Source organism: Musca autumnalis, unplaced genomic scaffold (assembly GCF_047663935.1).
Source record: "Musca autumnalis isolate F117 unplaced genomic scaffold, ASM4766393v1 scaffold_1, whole genome shotgun sequence".
NCBI lineage: Eukaryota > Metazoa > Arthropoda > Insecta > Diptera > Muscidae > Musca > Musca autumnalis.
Window position 1 is genome coordinate 145,622,787 of NW_027411644.1, and position 25,052 is coordinate 145,647,838.

Consider the following 25,052-nt stretch of genomic DNA (forward strand, 5'->3'; position numbering starts at 1 on the left):
ACGAACTACGATTGAAACCAACAAATATTCGCTTTATGTGGGGAAAATAAAATCATTCTAGAAATACTATTGTAATGACCGTTATTTACATCAGTGTGGTGGTATAAACAAATGTAATTCAACTGTGTATTCTAAAGAATCATACCAAACATGCAATATTTTCACCACCACGTTCTCACCTGAAAACAAAAAAAAAAAAAAAGAAACATAATTAATTTTTTGCCAACAAATTATTAACTAAATAATATTTTATTCAAGTATGAGAATGAAACAAAAATACACAACGACAAAAAGAACATTGTGGAGAACCCACATTGTGTGTTAACCTTGTCCATCGAGACATGCGATATTGTCAATATATTGTTGCTGTGGAAGACATCATTGCGAAAGACTTGCTTCCAGATTTTTTTGAAGCACGCCAATGAACAGGCAAAAAGTCAGCTTCTGTTTTTCAATAGCACAGCATCAGCGTTTCATTCAGCTAAAAATAATTACCGACAAAGTACAACGAATCTAAACAAGGCCAACTACCAACCACCACATCCATGTCGTGAGGAGACGAAAAAAAAACGAAAATTACATCATAACTACGAAACTCAGAGAATCGCATAATTATTATATTCATTAAAGCGCTTTAAAATAATGTTGTCAGCATGGAATCCCATAATAATTCGGGTGCGGCAAGGAAAATTAATTGAAACAAGTAAGAAAGTATCAGTCAGCTGAGCCGACAGAGATATACCCTCAGCCACGTACCCGAAGAAAAAAAGTTAACACAATACTTCTGTAGGTTTTTTAGCTGTTGGGAAAATTTTCAAAGATGGAAAGGGCCGCAAAAAACTACATGTTGCAACAAAATTCAGAATGATCCAAGACGAGTGCATTTTTTCCAAACTTTGGGCAGGGTGTACACATAGGAGTGATCCGATGTAGTACATATTCGGACCTAATACAAATCTGTAGGAAATATTTTTTTCTTTATTAGTCTATGGATATTTTCCTTACAGACTATATAATTAAATATGTTGTACTTAATTTTCTGAATTTAAATATATTAAAATTTTACTTTGCAATTTACAAAATTTGAGCTAAATCGATTTCTCTCTTAAAGGGTTATTTTACACATTAGCCAGTTTAGGTGGTTCCGGTAGGATTTTCTGGACCTTTTTGGGTCATTATCTCAGGAAGTATGGACTTGCCCACGAAAAAAAAATTACATCGTCGTAACAGGGGCCGCAAGTGCAACCTGCTGCATCACAAATTATTTAGATCAGAGAGGAGTTGTTAAACTATACTTTTTTCAAATTTTGTCTGGGAGGTACTCAAATGAGTGGACCGATATAGTCCATATTAGAACTCGATCTATGCCTGAAAGTAATATTACCAATAGCAAAGTTTGGCTCAATTCGGTTATTCCCTCCTAGAGTTATCATGCCCACAATCTTGGCGAAAAATTTTGAACCTTTGTGGGGGAGGTACCGGAAGGTGTGGACCGATATGGTCTATCTTCGAACTTAAACTAAGTTTGGACAAAATATTGAGAGACCCAAAATTTTAACCAAATATGTTGATCCGTTCGAGAGTTATCGTGCGCTCCAACTACGACACATGGTATTATATGGGTTGTTTGCAGTTTTCGTGCTGATTTCTGAGGATATATGGAATTGCTCTTGAAAAAAATTATATCGTCGTAATGAGGGTAGTGAATACAAGTGGCTGCAACAGAAATCAAAGCGATTCGAGAGCAGGCCTTAAACAGCACTTAAGCAAAATTTTGTGTGGGAGGTACCCGAAAGAGTGAACCAATAGGGTCCATATTGGAACCTCATCTATGTCTGGTAGAAATGTCACGATGTGCAAAGTATGGACTAATTCGGTTACTCCCTTCAAGAGTTATCGTGCGGACAATTTTTCCGAACATTTTTGAACTTTTGTGGGGGAGGTACCTGAAGGAGTGGACCGATATGGCCCATCTTCGAACTTAAATCAAATCTGGACAAAATATTTCGACACCCAAAATTTGAATCGAATCGATTGATCCCTTCGAGAGTTATCGTGCGCACCAGCCAGACAGACAGACGGACAGACAGACAGACAGACGGACGGACATTGCTAGATCGACTCAAAATTGTCTGAAACGGATATCGTACAAACATACTTGGGGTCTAAAACCATTATTTCGATGAGGCACATTTTTGGCCGTATCAAAGTGTAAATACCCTCTTTAGCCTAAAGGCTGAGGGTATAAAAATTAAAATTACGTCCCATATTTTATAATTTACACATACAGTGAGTGTCAAAAATATTCGGTTTTCAATTTTACCAATAATAACGCCTCAGTATTTTAGAAGCCCATACCCAATAACCAAAAAACCAATTACTTAAAAAATGTTGGTGCTGTGGCAATAAAAAATGCATATAATATAACAAAAAACGTTTGTTAACCGTGTTTTCTAGTCGTCAAAAATATTCCGTTTTTTAACTTTGCCAAAAAAAGGTAATTATCGAATTTTTTCTGCAATATTAGTATACATTTTAATAATTGCGTACAGAATGTTTGTTCCTGTGTGTAAAAATATTATATTTTATAGCAAATTATTAAAATTTAGCGCTAAGGAAAACGATATCCTAGAAAAGAGAAAATTGGTTATATTTCATTATAAAAACGGCACAAATAAAAGGAAATTTTGCCTTTTTTAACATTTAGTAGAAGATAGTTGAAATCATGCACAAAAGTCACGATAATATAGCAATACTAGATCTCGTGAAACACATAAGCCATCCAAAACCATGGAGGGAATATAGGGAATCTCCTGAAAAATTACTGCTAAACCACCCCTAATTTTCTTGAAATTGGTCACCGAGTCCTAAATGACTTCGAAAAGATTAAAAATAAATACTTACATTCCAAAAAAATTAGAAGGTAAAAGCTTTTCATAGCCTTGTAACACATATTAAACCATGGGCTTTTTACGTAACCAAGAATCTACCTCAATTTTCGCCTTGTTGTACATAAAAAAACTTGATGTGCATATGAAACTAGGTAAAATTGAGTTATTTTTGAATATCTAAGCGGGGAAATCATCAATCCACCAAGTTTCCGGTCATTCTATATACTCTAACACACAACGTAAATACGAGCTTCTAGGAGACATGTATTTACCAATGACCTATGATCTGTTGCGAGGCTATGAAAACCTTTAACTTTAGGATTTTTTGGAATTTAAGTGTTGATTCATTCTTCTGAAATATCAAGAAAATTTGGTGTGGTTTGGCCCTAATTGTTCACAAGTGTCCACTACCTTCCCTCCCCGTCATTGAGTGTAACTGGAGTATAATTCCTATATTACAGAGACTTTTTCAAATGTTTTGAACTATATTGGACTAAATATTTAAAAATAAGCTCAATTTCCTTTTATTTCTGCCGTTTTTATATTGAGATATAGCCAGCGTTCTCCTTTTAAGGATAACCTTTTTTCATGACCCCAAATTATACTAATTTGCTATAAAGTATAACATCTTTACACACAGCAACAACGTTTCTATCCGCATTTATTAAAATGTATACTAATATCGCCGAAAAATATCGATACAACCTGTTATTTGGCAAAATATTTAACAAAAGTAAAAAAAAAATCGAATATTTTTGACGCCTAGAAAACAAACTTTTATTCACTATTCTCGCTTATAGATCGGTACTCCAACAAAAAAACTGAAAATATACTGAAATGTTTTGCTGTAGCATCGTTTTGCGTGTTTTGTAGCATCGCTAAAGCAAACAATACCGGAAATCAAAAACCACTGTTTGAAAAAGAGTCCAATTTCACTCAGAAAACCCCATATATACAGTGAACGTCAAAATAAAGTTTACACCTCTCAACATTTTTTTTGATTGCATTATTACACCGACATACAGATATTATACGTATAACATATAAATGCAACTTTTTTAAGTATTTAGTGGTGAATTAAAATCCAGAAAATATTAGGCCCTTCCCACGTTTTATTAGGGAATAAATGAAGATTGCCAAAATAACCCAACATTTGACGCGTCAAAATAAAGTTTACACTTTTGCCAAACGCAAGAATTTTCTTATTTCATTAGCAAAATTAATTGATATTTTTGCTTTTGAACTTATTTTCATCTATTACGAGCCTCCAAACAATAAATTAACGAGTATTTTGGTGTAATCCGGTGATATTTCCCCCCATTGGACCCGTGGTACCACTTTCGTGTAATATTGGCATAAAATAGGCCTCTATTAAGGTTTTTGTCGAATTTTTTCGGCAAGTACTCTATGGATTTGTAGTCTAGAGACTTCGGTGGGTGATCCGATACACATAGGAGACAAATATAGCAACATGTTATTCATAATTATAGCCGAATGCGTTAGATCCCTGCATATATGTTACGTAAACCTTTGGTATTAGCCCCATTCCTCCAGACTAGGGTATTTAATATCGTGTCAATAAAAGTGGAAGACATTGTTCTCATATCCCGCACTCCGTTACTGTCATGGACCCCCTGAAGATACAGAAGACTTCACAGTGTTTAAGTATATTTACCACATAGCCATCATTGCAAGCTTCGTATGCATTTCTCGAGATGTTTGCAGATTTTATAGCAAAATTTGTATAGGAAACGATGTTTTTCAATAATTCCGACCATTTTCACAGATGGGTTCACAAAAAATGGCAAAACTGTACAAAATATATGAACAAAGATTTTAACGGTGAGATTCATGTATACACAATCAAATATTGTGGAGCCTCCTGTATCTTCAGGGGATCCATGACAGTAACGGAGTGCGGATAAATGGCTTTATAGGTTCCGGGATATGAGAACAATATCTTCCACCTTTATTGACACGATATTAAAGACCCTAGTCTGGAGGAATGGGGCTAATACCAAAGGTTTACGTAACATATGGGCAGGGATCTTACGCATTCGGCTATAATTATGAATAACATGTTGCTATATATGACACCTATGAATATCGGATCACCCATTGAAGTCTCTAGACTACAAATCCATAGAGTACTTGCCGAAAAAAATCGACAAAAACCTTAATAGAGGCCTATTTTATGTCAATATTACACGAAAGTGGTACCACGGGTCCAATGGGGGAAAATATCACCGGATTACACCAAAACACTCGTTAATTTATTGTTTGGAGGCTCGTAATAGATGAAAATAAGTTCAAAAGCAAAAATATCCATTAATTTTGCTAAAGAAATAAGAAAGTTCTTGCGTTTGGCAAAAGTGTAAACTTTATTTTGACGCGTTAAATTTTGGGTTATTTTGGCAATCTTCATTTATTCCCTAATGAAACGTGGGAAGGGCCTAATATTTTCTGGATTTTAATTCACCACTAAATACTTAAAAAAGTTGCGTTTATATGTTATACGTATATCTCTATGTCGTTGTAATAATACAATCAAAAAAATGTATCTGTATATCTAAGTTTGTATTTGAATAAACTGTAATATTTATCTTTTATCCGAAGAATATTGCATCTTAAGATTGCTGAAATCGGATGCATCATTATAATACAGATTTTCTTTAGGAATATTATCTTCAGTACATAATTGAAATAACAGTATAGGAATAACGGGGGACTTCTCTTCATATCAAGGAGTACGTGTACATTAGGCCGGGGCGATTTGTATGGAAGGAAAAAAACCTTAATGGGCCCTTCCACGTTTTTTTTAACTTTTTGGCATATAACAGCCAAACCATTGAGATTTTCGATCGAACATAAGGACAACAACTGTAGCCATGACAGTAATTAAGAACTCTCTAAAACATCGCAAAAGCATTGGAACGCGCGGGAGGCTCGATTTTCACGATAGACCTATGATCTAGTAGACTTTTTTGCTCAGTTCAATCCCAGGAATAAGAAACGCGAAGGGACCATTAAGGTTTTCAAATCGCCCCGGCCTAGTGTACATTCAATGATACGGAACCTAATTCTTATCGCCGTGTCGTATAGAGGAAATGTAAGCCAATATTAAGGCCGTTTTTTATGTTCGTTATAGTCCAACTTAAGTTTTTATCGAAAGAAAAATTGACCATGCCCACTATGTTATATACATATGTACATTAGGGTTATGACTTTTTATCGACCTCGTATCCCTTATCATATTTTGACGAGCTTTAACCTAAGTTTAGATAAACACTTAATTATAAGGCGATTCGATAAACAAATCACGCACAAAAAGCTTTTGAAATATTTGTATATAAGCTTTTTTGAAAAAATTTTTGGAATCACTTAAAGCACATGCGTAAGGGGGTCCATGACAGTAACGGAGTGCGGGATATGAGAACAATATCTTCCACCTTTATTGACAGGGGGTCCATGACAGTAACGGAGTGCGGGATATGAGAACAATATCTTCCACCTTTATTGACACGATATTAAAGACCCTAGTCTGGAGGAATGGGGCTAATACCAAAGGTTTACGTAACATATGGGCAGGGATCTTACGCATTCGGCTATAATTATGAATAACATGTTGCTATATATGACACCTATGAATATCGGATCACCCATTGAAGTCTCTAGACTACAAATCCATAGAGTACTTGCCGAAAAAAATCGACAAAAACCTTAATAGAGGCCTATTTTATGTCAATATTACACGAAAGTGGTACCACGGGTCCAATGGGGGAAAATATCACCGGATTACACCAAAACACTCGTTAATTTATTGTTTGGAGGCTCGTAATAGATGAAAATAAGTTCAAAAGCAAAAATATCCATTAATTTTGCTAAAGAAATAAGAAAGTTCTTGCGTTTGGCAAAAGTGTAAACTTTATTTTGACGCGTTAAATTTTGGGTTATTTTGGCAATCTTCATTTATTCCCTAATGAAACGTGGGAAGGGCCTAATATTTTCTGGATTTTAATTCACCACTAAATACTTAAAAAAGTTGCGTTTATATGTTATACGTATATCTCTATGTCGTTGTAATAATACAATCAAAAAAATGTTGCTGTATATCTAAGTTTGTATTTGAATAAACTGTAATATTTATCTTTTATCCGAAGAATATTGCATCTTAAGATTGCTGAAATCGGATGCATCATTATAATACAGATTTTCTTTAGGAATATTATCTTCAGTACATAATTGAAATAACAGTATAGGAATAACGGGGGACTTCTCTTCATATCAAGGAGTACGTGTACATTAGGCCGGGGCGATTTGTATGGAAGGAAAAAAACCTTAATGGGCCCTTCCACGTTTTTTTTAACTTTTTGGCATATAACAGCCAAACCATTGAGATTTTCGATCGAACATAAGGACAACAACTGTAGCCATGACAGTAATTAAGAACTCTCTAAAACATCGCAAAAGCATTGGAACGCGCGGGAGGCTCGATTTTCACGATAGACCTATGATCTAGTAGACTTTTTTGCTCAGTTCAATCCCAGGAATAAGAAACGCGAAGGGACCATTAAGGTTTTCAAATCGCCCCGGCCTAGTGTACATTCAATGATACGGAACCTAATTCTTATCGCCGTGTCGTATAGAGGAAATGTAAGCCAATATTAAGGCCGTTTTTTATGTTCGTTATAGTCCAACTTAAGTTTTTATCGAAAGAAAAATTGACCATGCCCACTATGTTATATACATATGTACATTAGGGTTATGACTTTTTATCGACCTCGTATCCCTTATCATATTTTGACGAGCTTTAACCTAAGTTTAGATAAACACTTAATTATAAGGCGATTCGATAAACAAATCACGCACAAAAAGCTTTTGAAATATTTGTATATAAGCTTTTTTGAAAAAATTTTTGGAATCACTTAAAGCACATGCGTAACTCAAAACAAGCTTTAAAGCCACACGACATAACCAAAATGGCACAAGCTTTTGTTTCACACCAATTTTATCGCTATATCATTACATATATATCATTTTACATCATATATAACTTTATTCCATATATCATATTAATTGAAAGTGGGTTGTGCGTGACCTTTTTCATGTTATAAATGGAATTAAAGTTATTTTAGTTATTATTAGGCAAAAGGTCATTCATTCGTGCAACAGGAAATACTTTTTTTGAGAAAAACATTTTTCATTTCGTAGCATTTATTGAGAAAAAATTCAAAGTGGTTTGTGCGTGACTTTCTGTAATAATTAAATGATAGTTTTTCAGAAAAAACGTCAATTATAACCCTAATGTACATCTACAAAGCTACTGAACCAATTTTCCTGAATTTTTCAATAGAAGGCTTCATTTGCAAAATTACGAATGAATCGGATTGAAAATTAATTTGCGAGACAACAGTGGTTGTGTCTACGAACTTACGTACTTATTTGGGGCCACTTTTTAAATATGTTACATCTGCAAAACTACTAAAGGGATTTTCATGACAATGTTAAAAGTATTCCCATGGTGAAAATAGAAAATATATTTTAATGAATTTCAACGGGTGTGTTGTACTTTCCCTGTGTCATATTTTTCAAAACATATTTTGAACAAATAATGGACGTATCGTTTTGAAAGTTTATTTGCATGTATGTACATGCAAAAAATGTTCAAGTTTTGCCGTGGTAATGTATAATTTTTATGAATTTCGGAGGAGGTGGGGTACCTCATCTTGGTCCTTTTTGTTAAAAGCCATACGAATATATACAAAACTCATGACCATATCGGATTAAGACTTCATTTTGGGACAAAATGGGGTGGAAATAGGCTATATTTTTGTTGATGAATTTCGGATGGCCCTATTGAACAATCGCTATATTTGCTAAACTAATGGACGCATCGGCTTGTAAATTTATTTGCGAAACAAAGGTTGTGCCCCTGATCAAGTGTTCTTAGTTGGAGCCCAAAATCCCGACCAGCGCCACTATTTAAACCTGTTATATCTCGAAAAATAACGAATCGATTTACACCTGTTAAGAAAAACAATATACATATCTATTTACAAATTGCCTTATATGGTGAGGTTCAACGGTACAAAAACCAACGAAAAATTAAAAACATATCGCTCATTTACTTAAAGAGTGGCATAACTCAAAAAATGTGTTTTCTGAGTTAGCAGTTTCTATTTTTCCTACGACCTTTGCTTTATCTTGTATCAAATTTTCATGCTAATATCTCTAAAACTCAACGAGTTACAACTCATTTACTACGAGTGTGCCATAAATCAACAAAAAAGGTTTTTGAGCTTATGAAGCACTTAAACACTTTATATCATGCTTGATCTTGCACAGAAATTTAGCACCGATATCTGGCTAGCTCTTTGCAAAATATGGTCCAAGTAGTTATTTTTCTTTTTCTGTAATAACCTTTTTAAGTTGGGAAGTAAAATTTCTATTTACGACCTAAAACGCGTTTTTCTCGAAACTTGATTTTTTGAGATGTGTCACTCTTTGAGTAAATGAAACTTTCGTTTTGAAAAACATTACTCTCTGTAACAGAAAGTAATGATGAAGTTTAAGCCATTGCACAGTGGTCCCACTTGTATGGAAAAGAGTGTCAAAAATAGTTCTAATCGAGCTACGGCCTCCAAATTTTAAACGTAGGTTTATAACAAGCCAAAATGATAGAAAATAATTTTTAGTGGATGTAAGTCCATATTTGGGTATAGCTCCCATAGAAAGGTACCGACCGATTTTTGGTATTTTGACGATTTTGGTTAAATTTACCAACCGATTTGGATGTTATTTTGCATTTTGAGTTCTGAGTGAATAATCTACCTCCTTGCTAAAAATATTCAATATTGGTCCAGATTTTCAGTATTTTGACAATTTTAGCGAAAATTTCCAACTAATTTGGCTGTAATTTAGCATTTTGAGTTCTGAGTGAACCAAATACCTCCATGAAAAAATGGTCAATATTGGTCTACGTTTAGGTATAGCCCCCATATAAACATACCTCCCGATTTTCGATATTTTGATTTTACCCACATTTTCCAACCGATTTGGCTGTCATTTTGCATTTTGAGTTCTGAGTGAGCAAAATACCTCCTTGCAAAAAATGTTCAGTATAGGTCCATGTTTAGGTATAGCTCCCATATAAACGTACCTCCCGAATTTCGGAATTTTGACAATTTTACAGGCGTGGTATAAGAGGAATAACTTAGCGGGTGGCAGATGGGGGCAGCTGGACTTTTTTTAATCGTAAACTAGAGACTATCCCCTGAGAGACTCACAAATGCTCACAACATTAGTAAAACTCAACATAAATTAATAGTAATTATATTAAAAATAGCAGAAAAAGTCATTTATAAAAAAAAATATTTTTAATGAAGTTGGAAAACGAATTATGAATTTGTTTTTTCGTTAAAACATTGTCAATGCCATCACCTATAAGTTGCATTTTGAAAATTGCACATTTACCTCTCCAATTTTTTATAATTATGTTATGTTATGAGTAAACATACCATAACGTCGTTCTTAAGGCCTCACATACAAATCTCAACATCTTCGACTTAACTTGGCATATAACCGCTGTAAATTTACAAAAATAATGCTGGATGTTAAAAATTTGATATGTTTAGAGAATATTTATCAATCGCAATCAAATTCGTCGCCATCAATTTTTCGATTTTTGTCCACGGGCGGAACCACTGTGCATTGGGGTAATACTCCAGACGTAATCCCACAATGAATAACTCGTTTTAATAATAGACCCGCAGAAATAAGGTAGAAAATACCCATACACCACAATGTGGAAAGGGTATTATAAGCTTGTTTTTAGGACCAAAACTTTTGTGTGAAAACTGGTACGAACTTATATTTCAATACTAATAAAATTTTTCACGAAGTTAGAGGTTTGGCCAAGGAAAAGGCCAAAAATTTTTTAAAATGATCGGATAGTATTTACCGGTTGAAATTGATTATTGGAAAAATATCCAAATTTAATTTTTGGACCAAATTTCAAATTCTAGGGGCATATTCTGACAAATTACCAACACGAAACTTAAAAACCATCTCTTGACCTCTCCCTTTGATGCAAAATATCAATTAATTATATCAATAACATAACGTGTCGCAATCATATAAAATAAATTCCGTGGAAAACTAATTAATAGAGGAAATGATGTAGGATATCATATGATCGGCCCCGTCCGACTATAGTCTTCTCTTACATGTTTTGCATTGTAAAGCCTATAAAAAGTTGACATTAAAAAACAAAACGACGAACCAGCCACGGGCCGGGTCTGCTAATTGAAAATAATTATATTCTCTCGTCCGAAACTAGATTTGGTTAAGCTTAGTAAATTACAGGGAATAGAAAAACACATAAATAACAACCTAGAATTTGGTTGTGATAGAAGACACGTGTCCCGGCGTTTTTCCCCATCACATGCAGTTATGGACCTCCAAAGGTTTGAGGCCTTGATGTCAGAAGGCATCATTTTGTCAGGCTCATATCTTTCAAACCGTTAAGAATTTTGATTTACTCTCGGAGGCAAAGTTGTACTAGCTCTTGTCATGAAGAACAAATGATCTCAATCTCAAAGATCTCAATATACAACTTTTTAGAACGTAGGAACTTTCTAGGAACGATTCTTTACAACTGTCAACTTTCTCTCCTGCTCAAGTCCGTAAATAACAAACTGTTAAAAATTCAATAAATTATAAAGGTTTTGAATTTCAGCTTGAAATATCGTCCCTAAAAAGTTAATGGGCAAACATAATCAAATTTTGTCCTTGGAGAACCTGTCCTAGAAAATTCTGGAAAGTTCTATGTTCTGGAAAATTGTTAACTGATATCTTAGGTACATTTTTGTAGTTGAGCGGATTCTTTAAAAAAATAAAATAATTTGTTTTACTATTTTGACCCTTAAGAAACGTTCCTAGAATATTTCTTCGATTTTTAGGGTTGATATAGATGTCAAGATCAAAACCCGAGAAAAATGTTATAAAATAAATTGTTTGACCTTGACTATTTTGAAGATAAATTTTGACGAATTTTATATGTATACAATTTTTGTTCTTCGCCTCCGAACGTAAATCAAACTTATTACCGGATTGGAAGAAAGGATCCTGACAAAATGATCCCTTTGGGCCTCAAGGTTTCAAATCTTTGGGCAAAACGCAGGGACACGTGTCTTCTTTTTGGTCTTCTAACAAGCTGCGGTAAATTTTCCTTAACTCAAAGAACTATACACAGTGGTATTGTTTAACAGAATTTTCAATTTAAATTCAAATTTCCTGTTTTGCTCTTTGATCGTCAGTTTTCCCATATGAAACTCTTAAGCAAAATAAGCAATAATATGTCATGTCGAAAATTGTTATATTATTTGCCATATGTTTATACTCTTTCAGATTGTCGAGAGACCGTGCGCTCGAAACGAGCAAAGAGACCAAGAGCTCCTGCACCCATACTTTTCGAGCCAGAGCCCCCACAAGATTTGGAAGGCGATGACAATGGGAATCCCGAAAAAGATATTCCAGAAATACCAACAAATTTCTTAAGTCCATCAGTACGCGAATACCTAGAGTTGGGAAAATCAATACCAGGTAAGAAGCTGCATACTTTTGAAAAATACATATCTCGAAGTATCATTCATTCTTATGATATGGCCCCGCCAGGTAATAGATACATTTAACTTATCGATGTCGGCGCACAGCTTGTACGCAAGGATAATGACTCTTTAACTTTTTTCCCAAAAATTATTTCATTATTTTCACGAAATAATGAACTTTTGCTACTAATGACCAAAATAACTTTTATTTCATTTATATTGAAAAAGGTCACAGACAAATCACTTTCAAATTATTTTATTTAATTTTTTTGCAATTCAAAAATATTTACATATTTCAAGCAGTTTCAAAATAAAAACTCAACATGTTGTTTTAGGGACAACATTTTTTGTGGATGTGTAATGTTTTTCTTATGATTATTTGATTTCTCTTTTTTAATTGAGAACAATGGAAAAGTAAACGAAAAATTGCCAGTTTCTAATTGACCGCAAAATAAGCCCAAGGCAGGCAACATTGCGTTGGAAAAATATGCAACATATAAATGTACGACCGACCGCACTTGTTGCTCAAACTTCTTTCTCTACGCCTTTTCATATAAAAAATTGAAAATTTACTAGCATCTGTCACACACACAATTTGGTGAAGATTTGTTATCACTCTTACCATTAAAGTTGCCATGATGTTTAAGCCGCAAGAATACCGAATAGTACTGGCAGTTGTAGCAACAGCAAAAGCAGGGATTCATTTTCATTTGTAGCGACGTTGACAGTAAATGAATGCATTTTTCATAGTCTCATAAAAAACAAATAAACGCATTCGGCAAACATTTTTTACTGCCGAATTTTAAAGTGCATCCACTCGTAAATTCATTTATTAATAGAGAACACACACTGTGGGGTCCGGGCGGACCTCAGTCGATGACAGGACGAGGTTTGGTGCTACGGGATATCGACTGGTGCTGATTGTTTCTTTGTCTAGTTGAATCGACAAATGAACGAACGCACTCTTCAGCCCCATAGTCATAATATTGTTGTTTTTTTCTTGCTGTTCTCTTCTGTTTTGGTCAAATTACGTGTATTTCCACAATCCAAATGCATTTGACACTTTTATGCATCACCAACAAATTGGGGTTTATTAGTATGGACTACATATCCTGTTGTCGAATCTCCCTCCATTGATTGAGTTTTTTTTTTTTAATTTTTGGGCTACATGAACGAACACAATCAATCGTATTAAATGATTGGATATGGCTGCGGGCCCATAAATCACTTCTTTAAAAATGTGTTTGAAAATATTTGAAATGGTTAGAGATAATAGAGAATAACTAAAAATGTATTTTGTTTTTTTAGGACGCCCTGGCGTAGATTATCCCATATTGTCGGCTATTCCTTATACAAACTTCTATTGTGATGAACAACCATATCCCGGATTCTTTGCAGATATGGAGACCAGGTGTCAAGGTAATATTATTATAATAAACTGTAAATATGTATCTCATAAACTACAAAATCAGAAAATTAAAATTGTAATGTAATATCAAATGCTTGTTCGAGTACTTACGATAGGTTGATATTAATCAATCGCTTATCAAATACATTACCGAGAACAATTTGGCAAACTTATGTGCAAATAATATTTTATTTAAGTCGTTTGCACACACATTTGCAGAGCTTACATAAAATTTTTCCTAAAATACTATCCCATGTTTTCAAAGTGCTTGAAATCAATCCCTAGTTAATTTAGGAAGTTGGAGCATAAGATAGGTTTAATTACTATTTAATGATGATTTGAAATATAAATGTAAAATTTCAAAATCGATTTTTTGCCATATATTTATGTATTTTTTAATTGTCTTTTGATTGGATCGTCGTTTTCCCCACCAAAGGCTTGAGGCCGCCTTGATGTAAAAAGGATTACTTTTTCTTTAAAAATTTTGATTTACTCTCGAAGAATTTTGATGTAGCTCTTGTCATAGAGAAAAAAATTATGAACTCATGTTTCTAATTTTACTAAATGAATTGGTTATGTTATTTCAGGTTGGCACTATTGCGATATCGACGGTCGTCAGGCATCATTCTTGTGTCCAAATGGAACTCAGTTCTCGCAAGCAGTTTTCGTTTGTGACTGGTGGTTCAACGTGCGCTGTGATTTGTCGCCAAGGCTTTACGCAATAAATGCACGTTTATATCAACGTCCGAAGGTGAATCCAACACGACCACATCGAATTATAACAAAAGAATTGATAGACGACATATTCAATTGATTATTGCAGCAAAATTCCTACCGAATTATTTACTTTAAACAAATCTCATTATCTTTTAATCTATCTCAACCACACTCTTGCGTTCTGTTAAGGTGCTTAAAATGTGCTCCGTTTAAGTGTAAATTTATTATTAATTTAGGTACAGTATTAAGATGACCCCCTTTTTTAAAATCGAAAATTCACACCGATAAAAAACTAACTAATGAATTGTCTATTTATCGTTTGTCAAATCAAAGAGAACATAACTTTTTTCTCGTGAAAATTATTTGTCCCCAGTAAACCGCATTGTAAATTGCAGAGCTTACAAATGTACAGTAAATGTTAAAAACAGAAAAATACAATATATTGTTCGGTTTAGAAAAGTATTGAATTTAAATTATCGTCGTACCTCAACTTATGTGTTCTCGTTGGTTTCAAATTTCACAAATATTTAGTTCTTATTAAGCGTAGAATACTTTGATATTCAAAGTGAAACTGTCGTAAATATGTTCATTGTAAATATAAATCAATGTTAAAATTAATATCCGTTTCACAGTATTGTTAATACATACGTATATACACATTCTTGTAAATTCTTGTAAATAAAAATAAAGTTGAAATTCTCCTATCTCCATACTTTATTTGTGTATTTTACCAAGATCAAAACATAAGATGCAATTACAAGAAAACTCTACAGAAAACAACATTTTACTATCAAATATTTCTCCTAGTAACGCAATTGTTATACCATACTCTTCACCCTATGCCGGATGGAATACTAACTTTGTCATTCCAGTTGTAAAACATTGAAATATTCGCCGGAGACTAACTTTGTCATTCCAGTTGTAACACATTGAAATATTCGCCGGAGACCCTATAAATTATATATACAAAGACATGGAAATATAAAGACTAGGAGAAATGCATTTGAAATAAAAATAATTTACAAAAATAAAAAAATTGTACGGGCGTTGCTGCATAACAGAGACATGTTATAATAAAACAAGTAAAAAAGTGTCAGTCGGCTTTGCCGACCGATGTATACCCTCAGCCAATGTGAAGTGAAATTTTCACCTTCGGACAGATCGAATGTATTTAGAGTCTCTTCAAAATTTTGTGGCCCTTTTTGGACATTTGATTTTGCCGACAAAAATGTGGATTAGGAATTAACTGCACTAAGACACAAATGTTGAACCTTTGTCGGGGAGGTACCCTTAGGGAGGAACGATATGGGCCATTTTAGAAGTTAAACTAAATTTTGACAAAATATTTGGAGAGTTTGGACCAAATTGGTTGCCCATTCAAATGTTATCGTCCTATCATTTTAGGGACATTTTTTAAATATTGGGGAGAAGTACCGGAAGTTGTGGACCGGTATTGCCCCATGAAACTAAGTTTGGATATAATATGACGAAGACCAAATGTTGGACCAAACCGGTTGAACAGTTCGAGAGTTATCGTGCTCTCCGACCGCCATATCGACGCCTCCAAACAATAGTATGCTAAGTCGACTTAGCATGTTTTCAAGTTCTTTACATTTTTACAGTTTACGTGCTTTAACTTAAATTCTGTCAAATTTTGGTAATGATCGGTCAATCCGAACAGAAGTTATAAACAAATGTTTACTCAGAATAGTAGTGAAGGTCAAAGAAAACTGTAAACTTTGAGAGCTTCTCCTGCAAAACTCACTTTTCAGACTTAGCATACTATTATTTGGAGGTGTCGATATATGGTGACATAGACGTTTTTACACCTTTCAGGCTGTTTTCGCAAGAAATATGGTCTTGCCCTGAAAAAACTTTTACCGTCGTAATGGAGGTAGAGAATGCAAATCGCTTCAACAAAAATCAAAGTGATTCGAGAGCAGGTCTTAAAGTGAACTTATCCGAAATTTTGTGTTAGAGGTACTAGAAGGAGTAGACAAATATAGTCTATATTCGAACCTGATCTATATCTGGTAGATATATTAGGATGTGCAAAGTATGGATTACATCTGTCACTCCCTTCAAGAGTTATCGTGCGCACAATTTTTCCGAACATTTTTGAACTTTTGTGGGGGAGGTACCTGAAGGAGTGGACCGATATGGCTTATCTTCGAATTTAAACTATGTTTGGACAAAATATTACGAAGGCAAAATTTTGGACCGAATCGGCAGATCCGTTCGAGAGTTATCTTGCGCTCCAACCACTACACACGGTGTCATAGTTTTTTTGTAACTTTCAGGCTATTTTCTCAGGAAGTGTGGACTTGCCCCTAATAAAACTTACAGCGTCGTAAAGAGGACAGCGAATACAACTTGCGTAAACAAAAATCAAAGCGATTCGAGACCAAGTCCTAAACTGAACTTTTCCGAAATTTTGTGTGGGAGGTACCCGAAGGTGTGGACCGATTGAGTCCATATTGGAACCTCATCTAAGTTTGGTAGAAATTACACGATGATCAAAGTATGGACCAAATCGGTTATTTCCTGCAAGAGTTATCGTGCGCACAAGTTTTGCGACAATTTTTGAACATTTGTGGGGGAGGTACCTGAAGGAGTGGACCTATATGTCCCATCTTCGAACTTAAATCGAATCTGGACAAAATATTTCGATACCCAAAATTTGAACCGAATCGATTGATCCGTTCGAGAGTTATCGTGCGCACCAGCCAGCCAGATAGACAGACAGACGGACAGACAGACAGACAGACGGACGGACATTGCTAGATCTACTCAAAATTGTCTGAAACGGATATTGTACAAACATACTTGGGGTCTAAAACCATTATTTCGATGAGGCACATTTTTGGTCGTATCAAAGTGTAAATACCCTCTTTAGCCTAAAGGCTGAGGGTATAAAAATTAAAAATAAACACAATGAATGTAAAACATGGTGAAAAATATTAAAAAAGGAAATATTTTATCTAATATGTAATTCCACAACAGTTCCAGTCGACTAGATATTGCCTTACAATGCGAACCATATTGGAACAAGTAAAAAAGTATCAGTCGGCTTTGCCGACAGAGATATCAAGCTTTTTGTAGAAAATTAACTTATGTTGAAACTGAGGTATGGGGTATTGTAACTCGCGATCAGGTTTACTATACCATAACTTTTGACCGCATTTCGGTAAAATAAACTGTTTTAGCCCGATTCACCGAGGGGTTTCTTAAAATAATAATTTGAGCGGAAGCTGTGGTCGTACTAATGTAAAAAAATCGGAAAAAATCGTTGAAACAAACGAGTTTCGTTATGTTATTTTCCAATTAGTGGTTTTACAACACAATGTAGAGCTTAATGCTCAAAGGAGAAGTTAAAGAGCACCCTTCAGAGTTGAAGTTTCTAATGTATGATTTTTTAATATATCCACTGTATCTACCTCAAACGGATGCTGACATTTTGAAACCTGAAAAATGGGGTTTTTTGAATTTTTGCTCTAATCGGGACGCGCAGCTGGATTTCACTAAAAGCTTATTATTTGATTGTAGTACTCGCGATTTCGCATTTTTTAATGTATAACATGAGGGTGTAGCCCTCACAGGATCACAGTAATCTGCGCCCGAACACGAAATTTTTGTGCGTAAATTTTTCTCAAAACCTATTTTTTTGGTTTAAAATTTACAAACGTCATTCGATTTCCGTGGAAACCCGCGTAAATTTAGTTTTTTACGTTCTGAATCTAATAAGCCACGACGCGTAAAAATCCACCCACTAGATCGGCGGATATGATACCCCTCAAATTTCGAAAATTTGCAAAAAATTATTTTGAAAATATCGCATATTAAAACGCGTTTTGGATGTTTCAGTTCTACTTAAATAAATAGATCGATACGCGTGTTTAAACTGCGCGAAAACAGATATTTAAAAACTCTCGTAAATCCAGAGATATAATACATTTTATCTAAAAATTGAGTGCGATGCTACATCCACGGTTCTTGATGGATCGCATTGAAACGGCATAGAATGATGTATTTTTTCATGGTGATTATTGAAATCGGATGCGCATAAAATGTAAATGAACTTCGCGGAAATTATGACCATTTTACTGTATTTTACTGTATTTTGCACCCTAATATGCAGCAGATGCTACATCGTGGCCGCCAAATAGAATTTGACAAACTGTACATCAAATAAAAGGGATTGATTCGCTGTGTTGGAAAATCGGATGCGCATCGTGTCATTTTCATAATTACGCGGTTTATGTGCGTCTCCAATGTTGTAATATTCAATATAACATTATTTTAACGTTATGCCACAATTGGAATTCCTTGTTATTTAATATAAGGTTCTAATAACACTGTGCAACACTGAAAATGCAAACAACTTCTAGTGGTCATTTTCTGAAAGTACATATTAAGACTACAATACCCCTAGTTGGGTTTCGTGTTTTTAGATCGGGCTTGGATTTTATGGCCTCATCTATAACGAGCTAAAACGACCCTTTTTTAATTGATTCGTGCATTATCTCAGAAACTAATAAGAATTTTGCTTTGCGGTCTTCAGCAATATTGTAGTCCTAAATTAGTAGAACTTATATGTCTGACATACGAACTACGAAAAACCGCATACAGCGCATCTAAATTGATAAAATATAGGAATGATTACATAATTTCTGGAATTATGGTCAGCAACTGCCAAACTATTGAGAGTTGAACCAAGTAGCCTTCGCAAAAACTTTCCAAATAATGTCCTTAGCAATTCTTCAGAAAATTCTGAAACTGTAAAACACTTATTTCATGTTGTTTAGCCGGTATTTCACATGATACTTTCTACAAAACATATTTCAAATAACGTTCACACAGGCTGTTTATTCTCATATTTGAAATTTCAATGTATTGTTGATTTATTTATCAAATTGTATTTGAATAATATGCTAGAAACAACGTGATAGAGGCATTTTACAACAACGACATGTTCCGAAGAGTTGTGTATTATATTCCAGTGAATATTTTTCCCAAAGATAACATTAAGAAAAATTTGACTGTTTTGGAGATACGCTGCGAAATATATACAAATCACGGAAATTTTAGATATATTATAAAATTTGAGGCAATAAATGAGGTTATTTGTGCTCAATATGTTTCCAAATACATTCTTCTTGTTCTTATCTACAAGTTTGCTGCGGATGTCATGGAAAGATTCGCATTGGTTTCAAAGATACAGCCCCGATTTTTTTTTTTAAAGTCAATATTTAGCCATGTTTAGATAGGGCCATAAAATCCGAACCCGATCTAACAAAACAAAATCCAAAGAGGGTTTTTGTCTATTGCGTCTGTACTTTCATAAAAACCGCATATGAAATTGTTTGCACAAAATTACCTTGAAAATGTTGCACAGTGTAATATTATCCAATAGGAAAACTATAAGCGAACAATTTGTTACAACGGAATATCATCATTATTGCGTGAAATTTTGACGAAAATGCCGAAGAACTCAAAATTTTTTTCTCCAACTTTTCCTATAAAACCATAAAAAATAAAATTAGAATAATATGATTTTAATTTTTTCGTAATATTTTCTTCATATGTTTGCAAATAACATGAATACTATAGCTCCAACCTTCACAACTTAGGTTTCATTTTATTCCTCAGAATGTCTGGATGCTGTTATAATTTTTTTTATATATTTTTCGTAAGTATGAGCGGTATTGTTTCAAAAATATGTTTGTAAATACGTGAAATTATTTAACAAATTTGATTTTTCGCGAATCCATTGAGACTTTGCGATTATTTTTTGCATCATCGCAAAGGTTACGAATTCAGTTAACGATAATAGGATATAACAGATAACTATATTAAGCTGCGATTTTTTAGAATTTTTTCTAATTATCATAATTAAAACGGTCATATCTTTTGCGCGCAACGATCAAAGTTGGTAACGCAAACAGATTTGGAATGCTGATTTTTTTCTTAATCTATGTACCAAAAATCATTGATGTAGCATCAAAAAAATTTTTTTTTTGATTTTTTTGAAATGGAAAAGACAATTTTAGACATTTTTCCTGATATACCCACGGCCTATGTATGCGGTCTTTTCAGAATTTTGTGGCCCTTTTTGGACATTTGAACTTGCCAACAAAAATGATGATTAGGATTAAAGGTAAAATGTGTTGCGGAGGAGGTACTTGAAGGAATGGACCGACATAGTTCATTATGGTAGTGGATCTTATTTAGGGAGTCATATCTGTGCGATAGATAACGCGCCCACTAGTCATTTCAGTGGGTCATCGTATACATTTTGGACAAGTATGCCAGGAAGCATGGACTTGACCACGGAAAACATAATATCGTTCTAAACAGGAACACATCGAACACCATCGACTGCAAGTGTTACTGAGTTCAGAACAAGATCTTTATTTGTATTTGTTGAAGGTTTGTTGCATATTACGTCCAATACTTTGGCTTATAAACAACATCTAGAAAAAACATTCTTGCGATCTTTTGTTTTTGAAATTTTTGATAAGAGCAATTCAACAATAAAAGATAAAATCGTTGCTTAATTTTGTGGTTTTAAATTTTTGTATATAGTTCCTAACACTTTTTTGTAATGAACTATTTTGAACATCATAACAATTACAAATTCTTTATTATGTTTGAAATTTGCAAAAAAAAACTATATCAACCATTTTTTATGATGATATAATTCTATTCCACCGCAGTGTCGCCCGTTGAGATTATTTGAAACTGGTCTCTTGCTACAAATTAGTAAATGCATATTGTACAAAAAAAGGATTTTTCTGTCGTATTTTTATGTTTTGTTCGACCTTTCGAATGTTAATAAAATCAAGATTATTGAATTTGAGGTCAATGTTTATATTTAATTTATTGCATATTATTTCCAATATTTCGAAATTACATTGAATTTCATCTTCTTGTATTTTGGGAAGTACTTACAATAGATGCACATTTCTAGAATTGTTCTTTTTTCCTTCTTCGGCAAAGGACTTTATAACGACAAACGAAATAAAAAGCTGATCGGATACAGATTCTTCTTCGTCAAAATCTCAGCAAGTAACAGTCGGCTTTGCGGACAGGAATATACCCTGAGCCTGTGTGAACTGAAACTTTCGTTTATGGAGAGATTGAATAGCGGCTTCATAACTAAAATCCTTTAACCCGAAGCTATGTATTAGGAGATTTTCAGAATTGTGTAGCCATTTGCGGACGTATGAATTTTCCAACAAAATATAGATTTTATCATTGATCACAAGTGTTGCGAAGAAAGTACCTGAAGAAATGGACCGGACCCAACATATTTTATTTTGGAAGTAGATATTATTTTGGGGGTCATTCCTTTTAAAAGATATTGCGCCCACCAGTCATTTCAGTTCTTCACCAATGTGGTTCATTTTCGAGCTAAAACTAAGTTTGGACAAAATATTACTAAATCCAAAGTTTGGTCCAAATCTGTTGCTCCATTCAAGAAAAATTGCACATACCGCTTTAGCGAAAATTCTTGAAATTTGAGGGGAAATACCAGATGGAGTAAACCGAAAATCACCATCTTTGAACTTTATATAAGGCTCTAAGAAATATGGCGATAAACAAAGTTTGTTGCAAAAAAGCAAAGCGTTTATTTATTTCATATTTTTACTTATAACAAAATTATTAGCATAAAGGAAGTTAAACCATATTTACTAATTATCCAGAGAGGTCTTACACTGCACTTCTCTGAAAATTTTAGAAATACTCTGTGGAAGGATATCGAAAGAGTGGATCGATATTGTCCATATTCGAGGTTGATCGAAATTTGGACAAAATATCACGAAGGCCAAATTTTGGACAGAATCGGTCGATCTGTTCGAGAATTATCGTGTTCTCCAGGCAGCCATCCAGATGGACGAACATATATAAGTGGACTCCATATTTTCTGAAACACATTTCTTCCAAACACTCTTTGCCCTTAAAACCATTATGTCGATGAGGCACATTTTGACTAAATGCTAAGAGTATTAAAAATGTAGATTGGGGAAAATTGTGTTTATGGATTTGTATACATGTGTAGACCTTGGATTGGCGCCAGAATTTCATTTTAAAAGAATTCAAGACTGGTTGCCAGAGTTTTCCTAGTTCCTGATCAACTTATGAGAAGATCCACGATAGGAAACCAGAATTTCTATAAGAGAAGCTCGACGATAGTCCCGCGATTGGGTGCTAGAATTTCATCATGGATAGACTCACTATTGCTCAGCATTAGTTCTCTATCAAGAAAACCACTATCAGCCTTCAGAAATTCTTTGTGATAAGATCTACGATTGGACACCAAAATATACTTAGGGAAATAACTACAATTGGTTTCTTTATGACAATAGCAACGATTGAATGTCCGAAATTGACCATATTCTGACACGGCAGCGTGATAAAAGACAAAAAAGGAGAAACGTGTCTCGGCGTTTTTTCCATTATTTATATAACTGCTAAATATACCTGTAAATATAAAAAATACTACTGGATAACGTCATGATATCCGAACGTTCCCTCTGCATAAACCAATTCTCTACTATTCTCATAAATTACTCAATAAAATTGGAGTGGAAAATTAAAGCCGTGATTTTAAACTTTTGTGAGAAGGAAACAAAGGAAAGGTCCTCAATATTCCATGAAAACAAAAAAGTTAAATCTTAAGATATTTCTAAGGGTTTCCGATTGTATACTACTTATTTTGGTCTTACCGAAGTGATATCACTGAATTACATAACATTCACTGTAGTTGTGAGTTATTTGATAAATGATACACCCAAAAATATATGCGATGATTAATATATCCATTGTTTTTCAACATATATTAACTCTGATATATTGTCAAAAAACAAGGGACATTGGCCAAGAAGTCTTACGTCATTTTATTTAAAATATAGCAATGAACATTATTTCATCAGTAATATAACCCTGCGTTTACAAATGCCAGTATTGGCAAGACAATAGCAAAAATACAAACCTTTTTCACAAATACATTTATAAATTTTTAAATATGTATAGTGAAAATTATGAATGTATTGGTGAAAATGGTTTGTAACTTTGCTATTGTCTTGCCAATACTGTCTGTGTGTAAACGCCTAGTAAGTCTAAAATAAGGTTTACGTCTTTGCTAAATAAGAAATTTTCGCTATAATGAACTTTCAAAATTTTGGTCAGGTGGGCCCCCCCCGAATTGAAATCCTGGCTACGTCCCTGGGGGCAGTGAATACAAGCTGTTACAATAAAAATCAGAGCGATTCGAGAGCAGCTCCTAAACTGAACTTTTACGAAAATTTTCCGTGAGGTATTCGAAGGAATGGACCGATTGAGCCCATAATGGAACATTAATTAAGTTTGGTAGAAATTTCACGATGTGCAAAGTATGGACCAAGTCGGTTACTCCATTCAAGAGTTATCGTGCGCACGAATTTTCTGAACAGAAGGAGTGGGCCGATATAACCCATCTTCGAACTTAAACTAAGTTTGGACAAAATATTGGACCGAATCGGTTGATCCGTTGGAGAGTTATCGTGCGCTCCAGCCAGACAGACAGGCAGACGGACGGACATTGCAAAATCAACTCCAAATTGTCTGAAACGGATTTCGTCCAAACATACTTGGGGTCTAAAACCATTATTTCGATAAGTCACATTTTGCCCGTATGAAAGTGTATATACCCTCGTTAGCATAAATGCTGAGGGTATAAAAAGTTAACAATTGAGTTTTCCTATCTTTATATTTCTATGTATTTTATCTATACAGAGTTGTCGAAGAAGAACTTGACATGTTTTTTCTTTTTTTTTTTTTAATAAAACTCAAACCTTTTATTATCGACTTGAAGTACAATCAAAACATTTATGAATGGAACTGGATCACGTTCAAAGCGCAACCGCCAAATTTTCGATCACTCGGCCACATATTTCATCGGAAACGGTCGCTATTTCCCGTTCTGTGTTGGCTCTGAGGTTTTTCAACGTCGGCGGCTTGTTGGCATTGAAGAGCTTTGGTGTTAACACACTTAAAGTATCGGTCACTCGGTCGACTCCGAATTTCGGTAATACATTTTTATAATTTGCAGACGATGTTTTTTGTGTACTTCACCATGATGATAATGTTGACATTACTGAATTGACAGTGTCCCTATTGGAAACCTTTATATCTAACTACAATATACTGGCTAACCCAGGTCCGCTTTGCTGGTCGTTGATTGGGTTCTCCATATAAACCTTAGTAAGATATCCATCAATCTTATTTAGCATTTCTGACTTTAAGTATAATCGATATCAGATTTTGACCATGAATTTGCATTATTTATAAAACCTCATAATATAACTCCGCGTTTTAACAACAACTCTCATGCAGGTTTAAAACAGAAAATCTCAAAAATGCATAACAGACCACGATGTTTTTTAC

The 25,052-nt window shown here is 34.2% G+C and overlaps 2 protein-coding genes across 5 annotated transcripts in view; one reads left to right on the top strand and one right to left on the bottom strand.

Moving 5' to 3' along the window:
* LOC141387529 (uncharacterized) overlaps positions 1-15,336 on the top strand; it is a 61,108-nt gene extending 45,772 nt beyond the window's left edge. For all 3 annotated transcript variants that reach the window (XM_073957394.1, XM_073957401.1, XM_073957411.1), the window contains 3 exons: positions 12,300-12,494; positions 13,808-13,918; positions 14,495-15,336. In XM_073957394.1, the coding sequence (XP_073813495.1) occupies positions 12,300-12,494; positions 13,808-13,918; positions 14,495-14,721 (533 nt within the window). In that variant the 3' untranslated portion in view covers positions 14,722-15,336. The remainder of the gene's footprint in view (positions 1-12,299; positions 12,495-13,807; positions 13,919-14,494) is intronic.
* qin (tudor domain-containing protein qin) overlaps positions 1-25,052 on the bottom strand; it is a 462,035-nt gene that overhangs the window by 193,823 nt on the left and 243,160 nt on the right. The window lies entirely within an intron of this gene.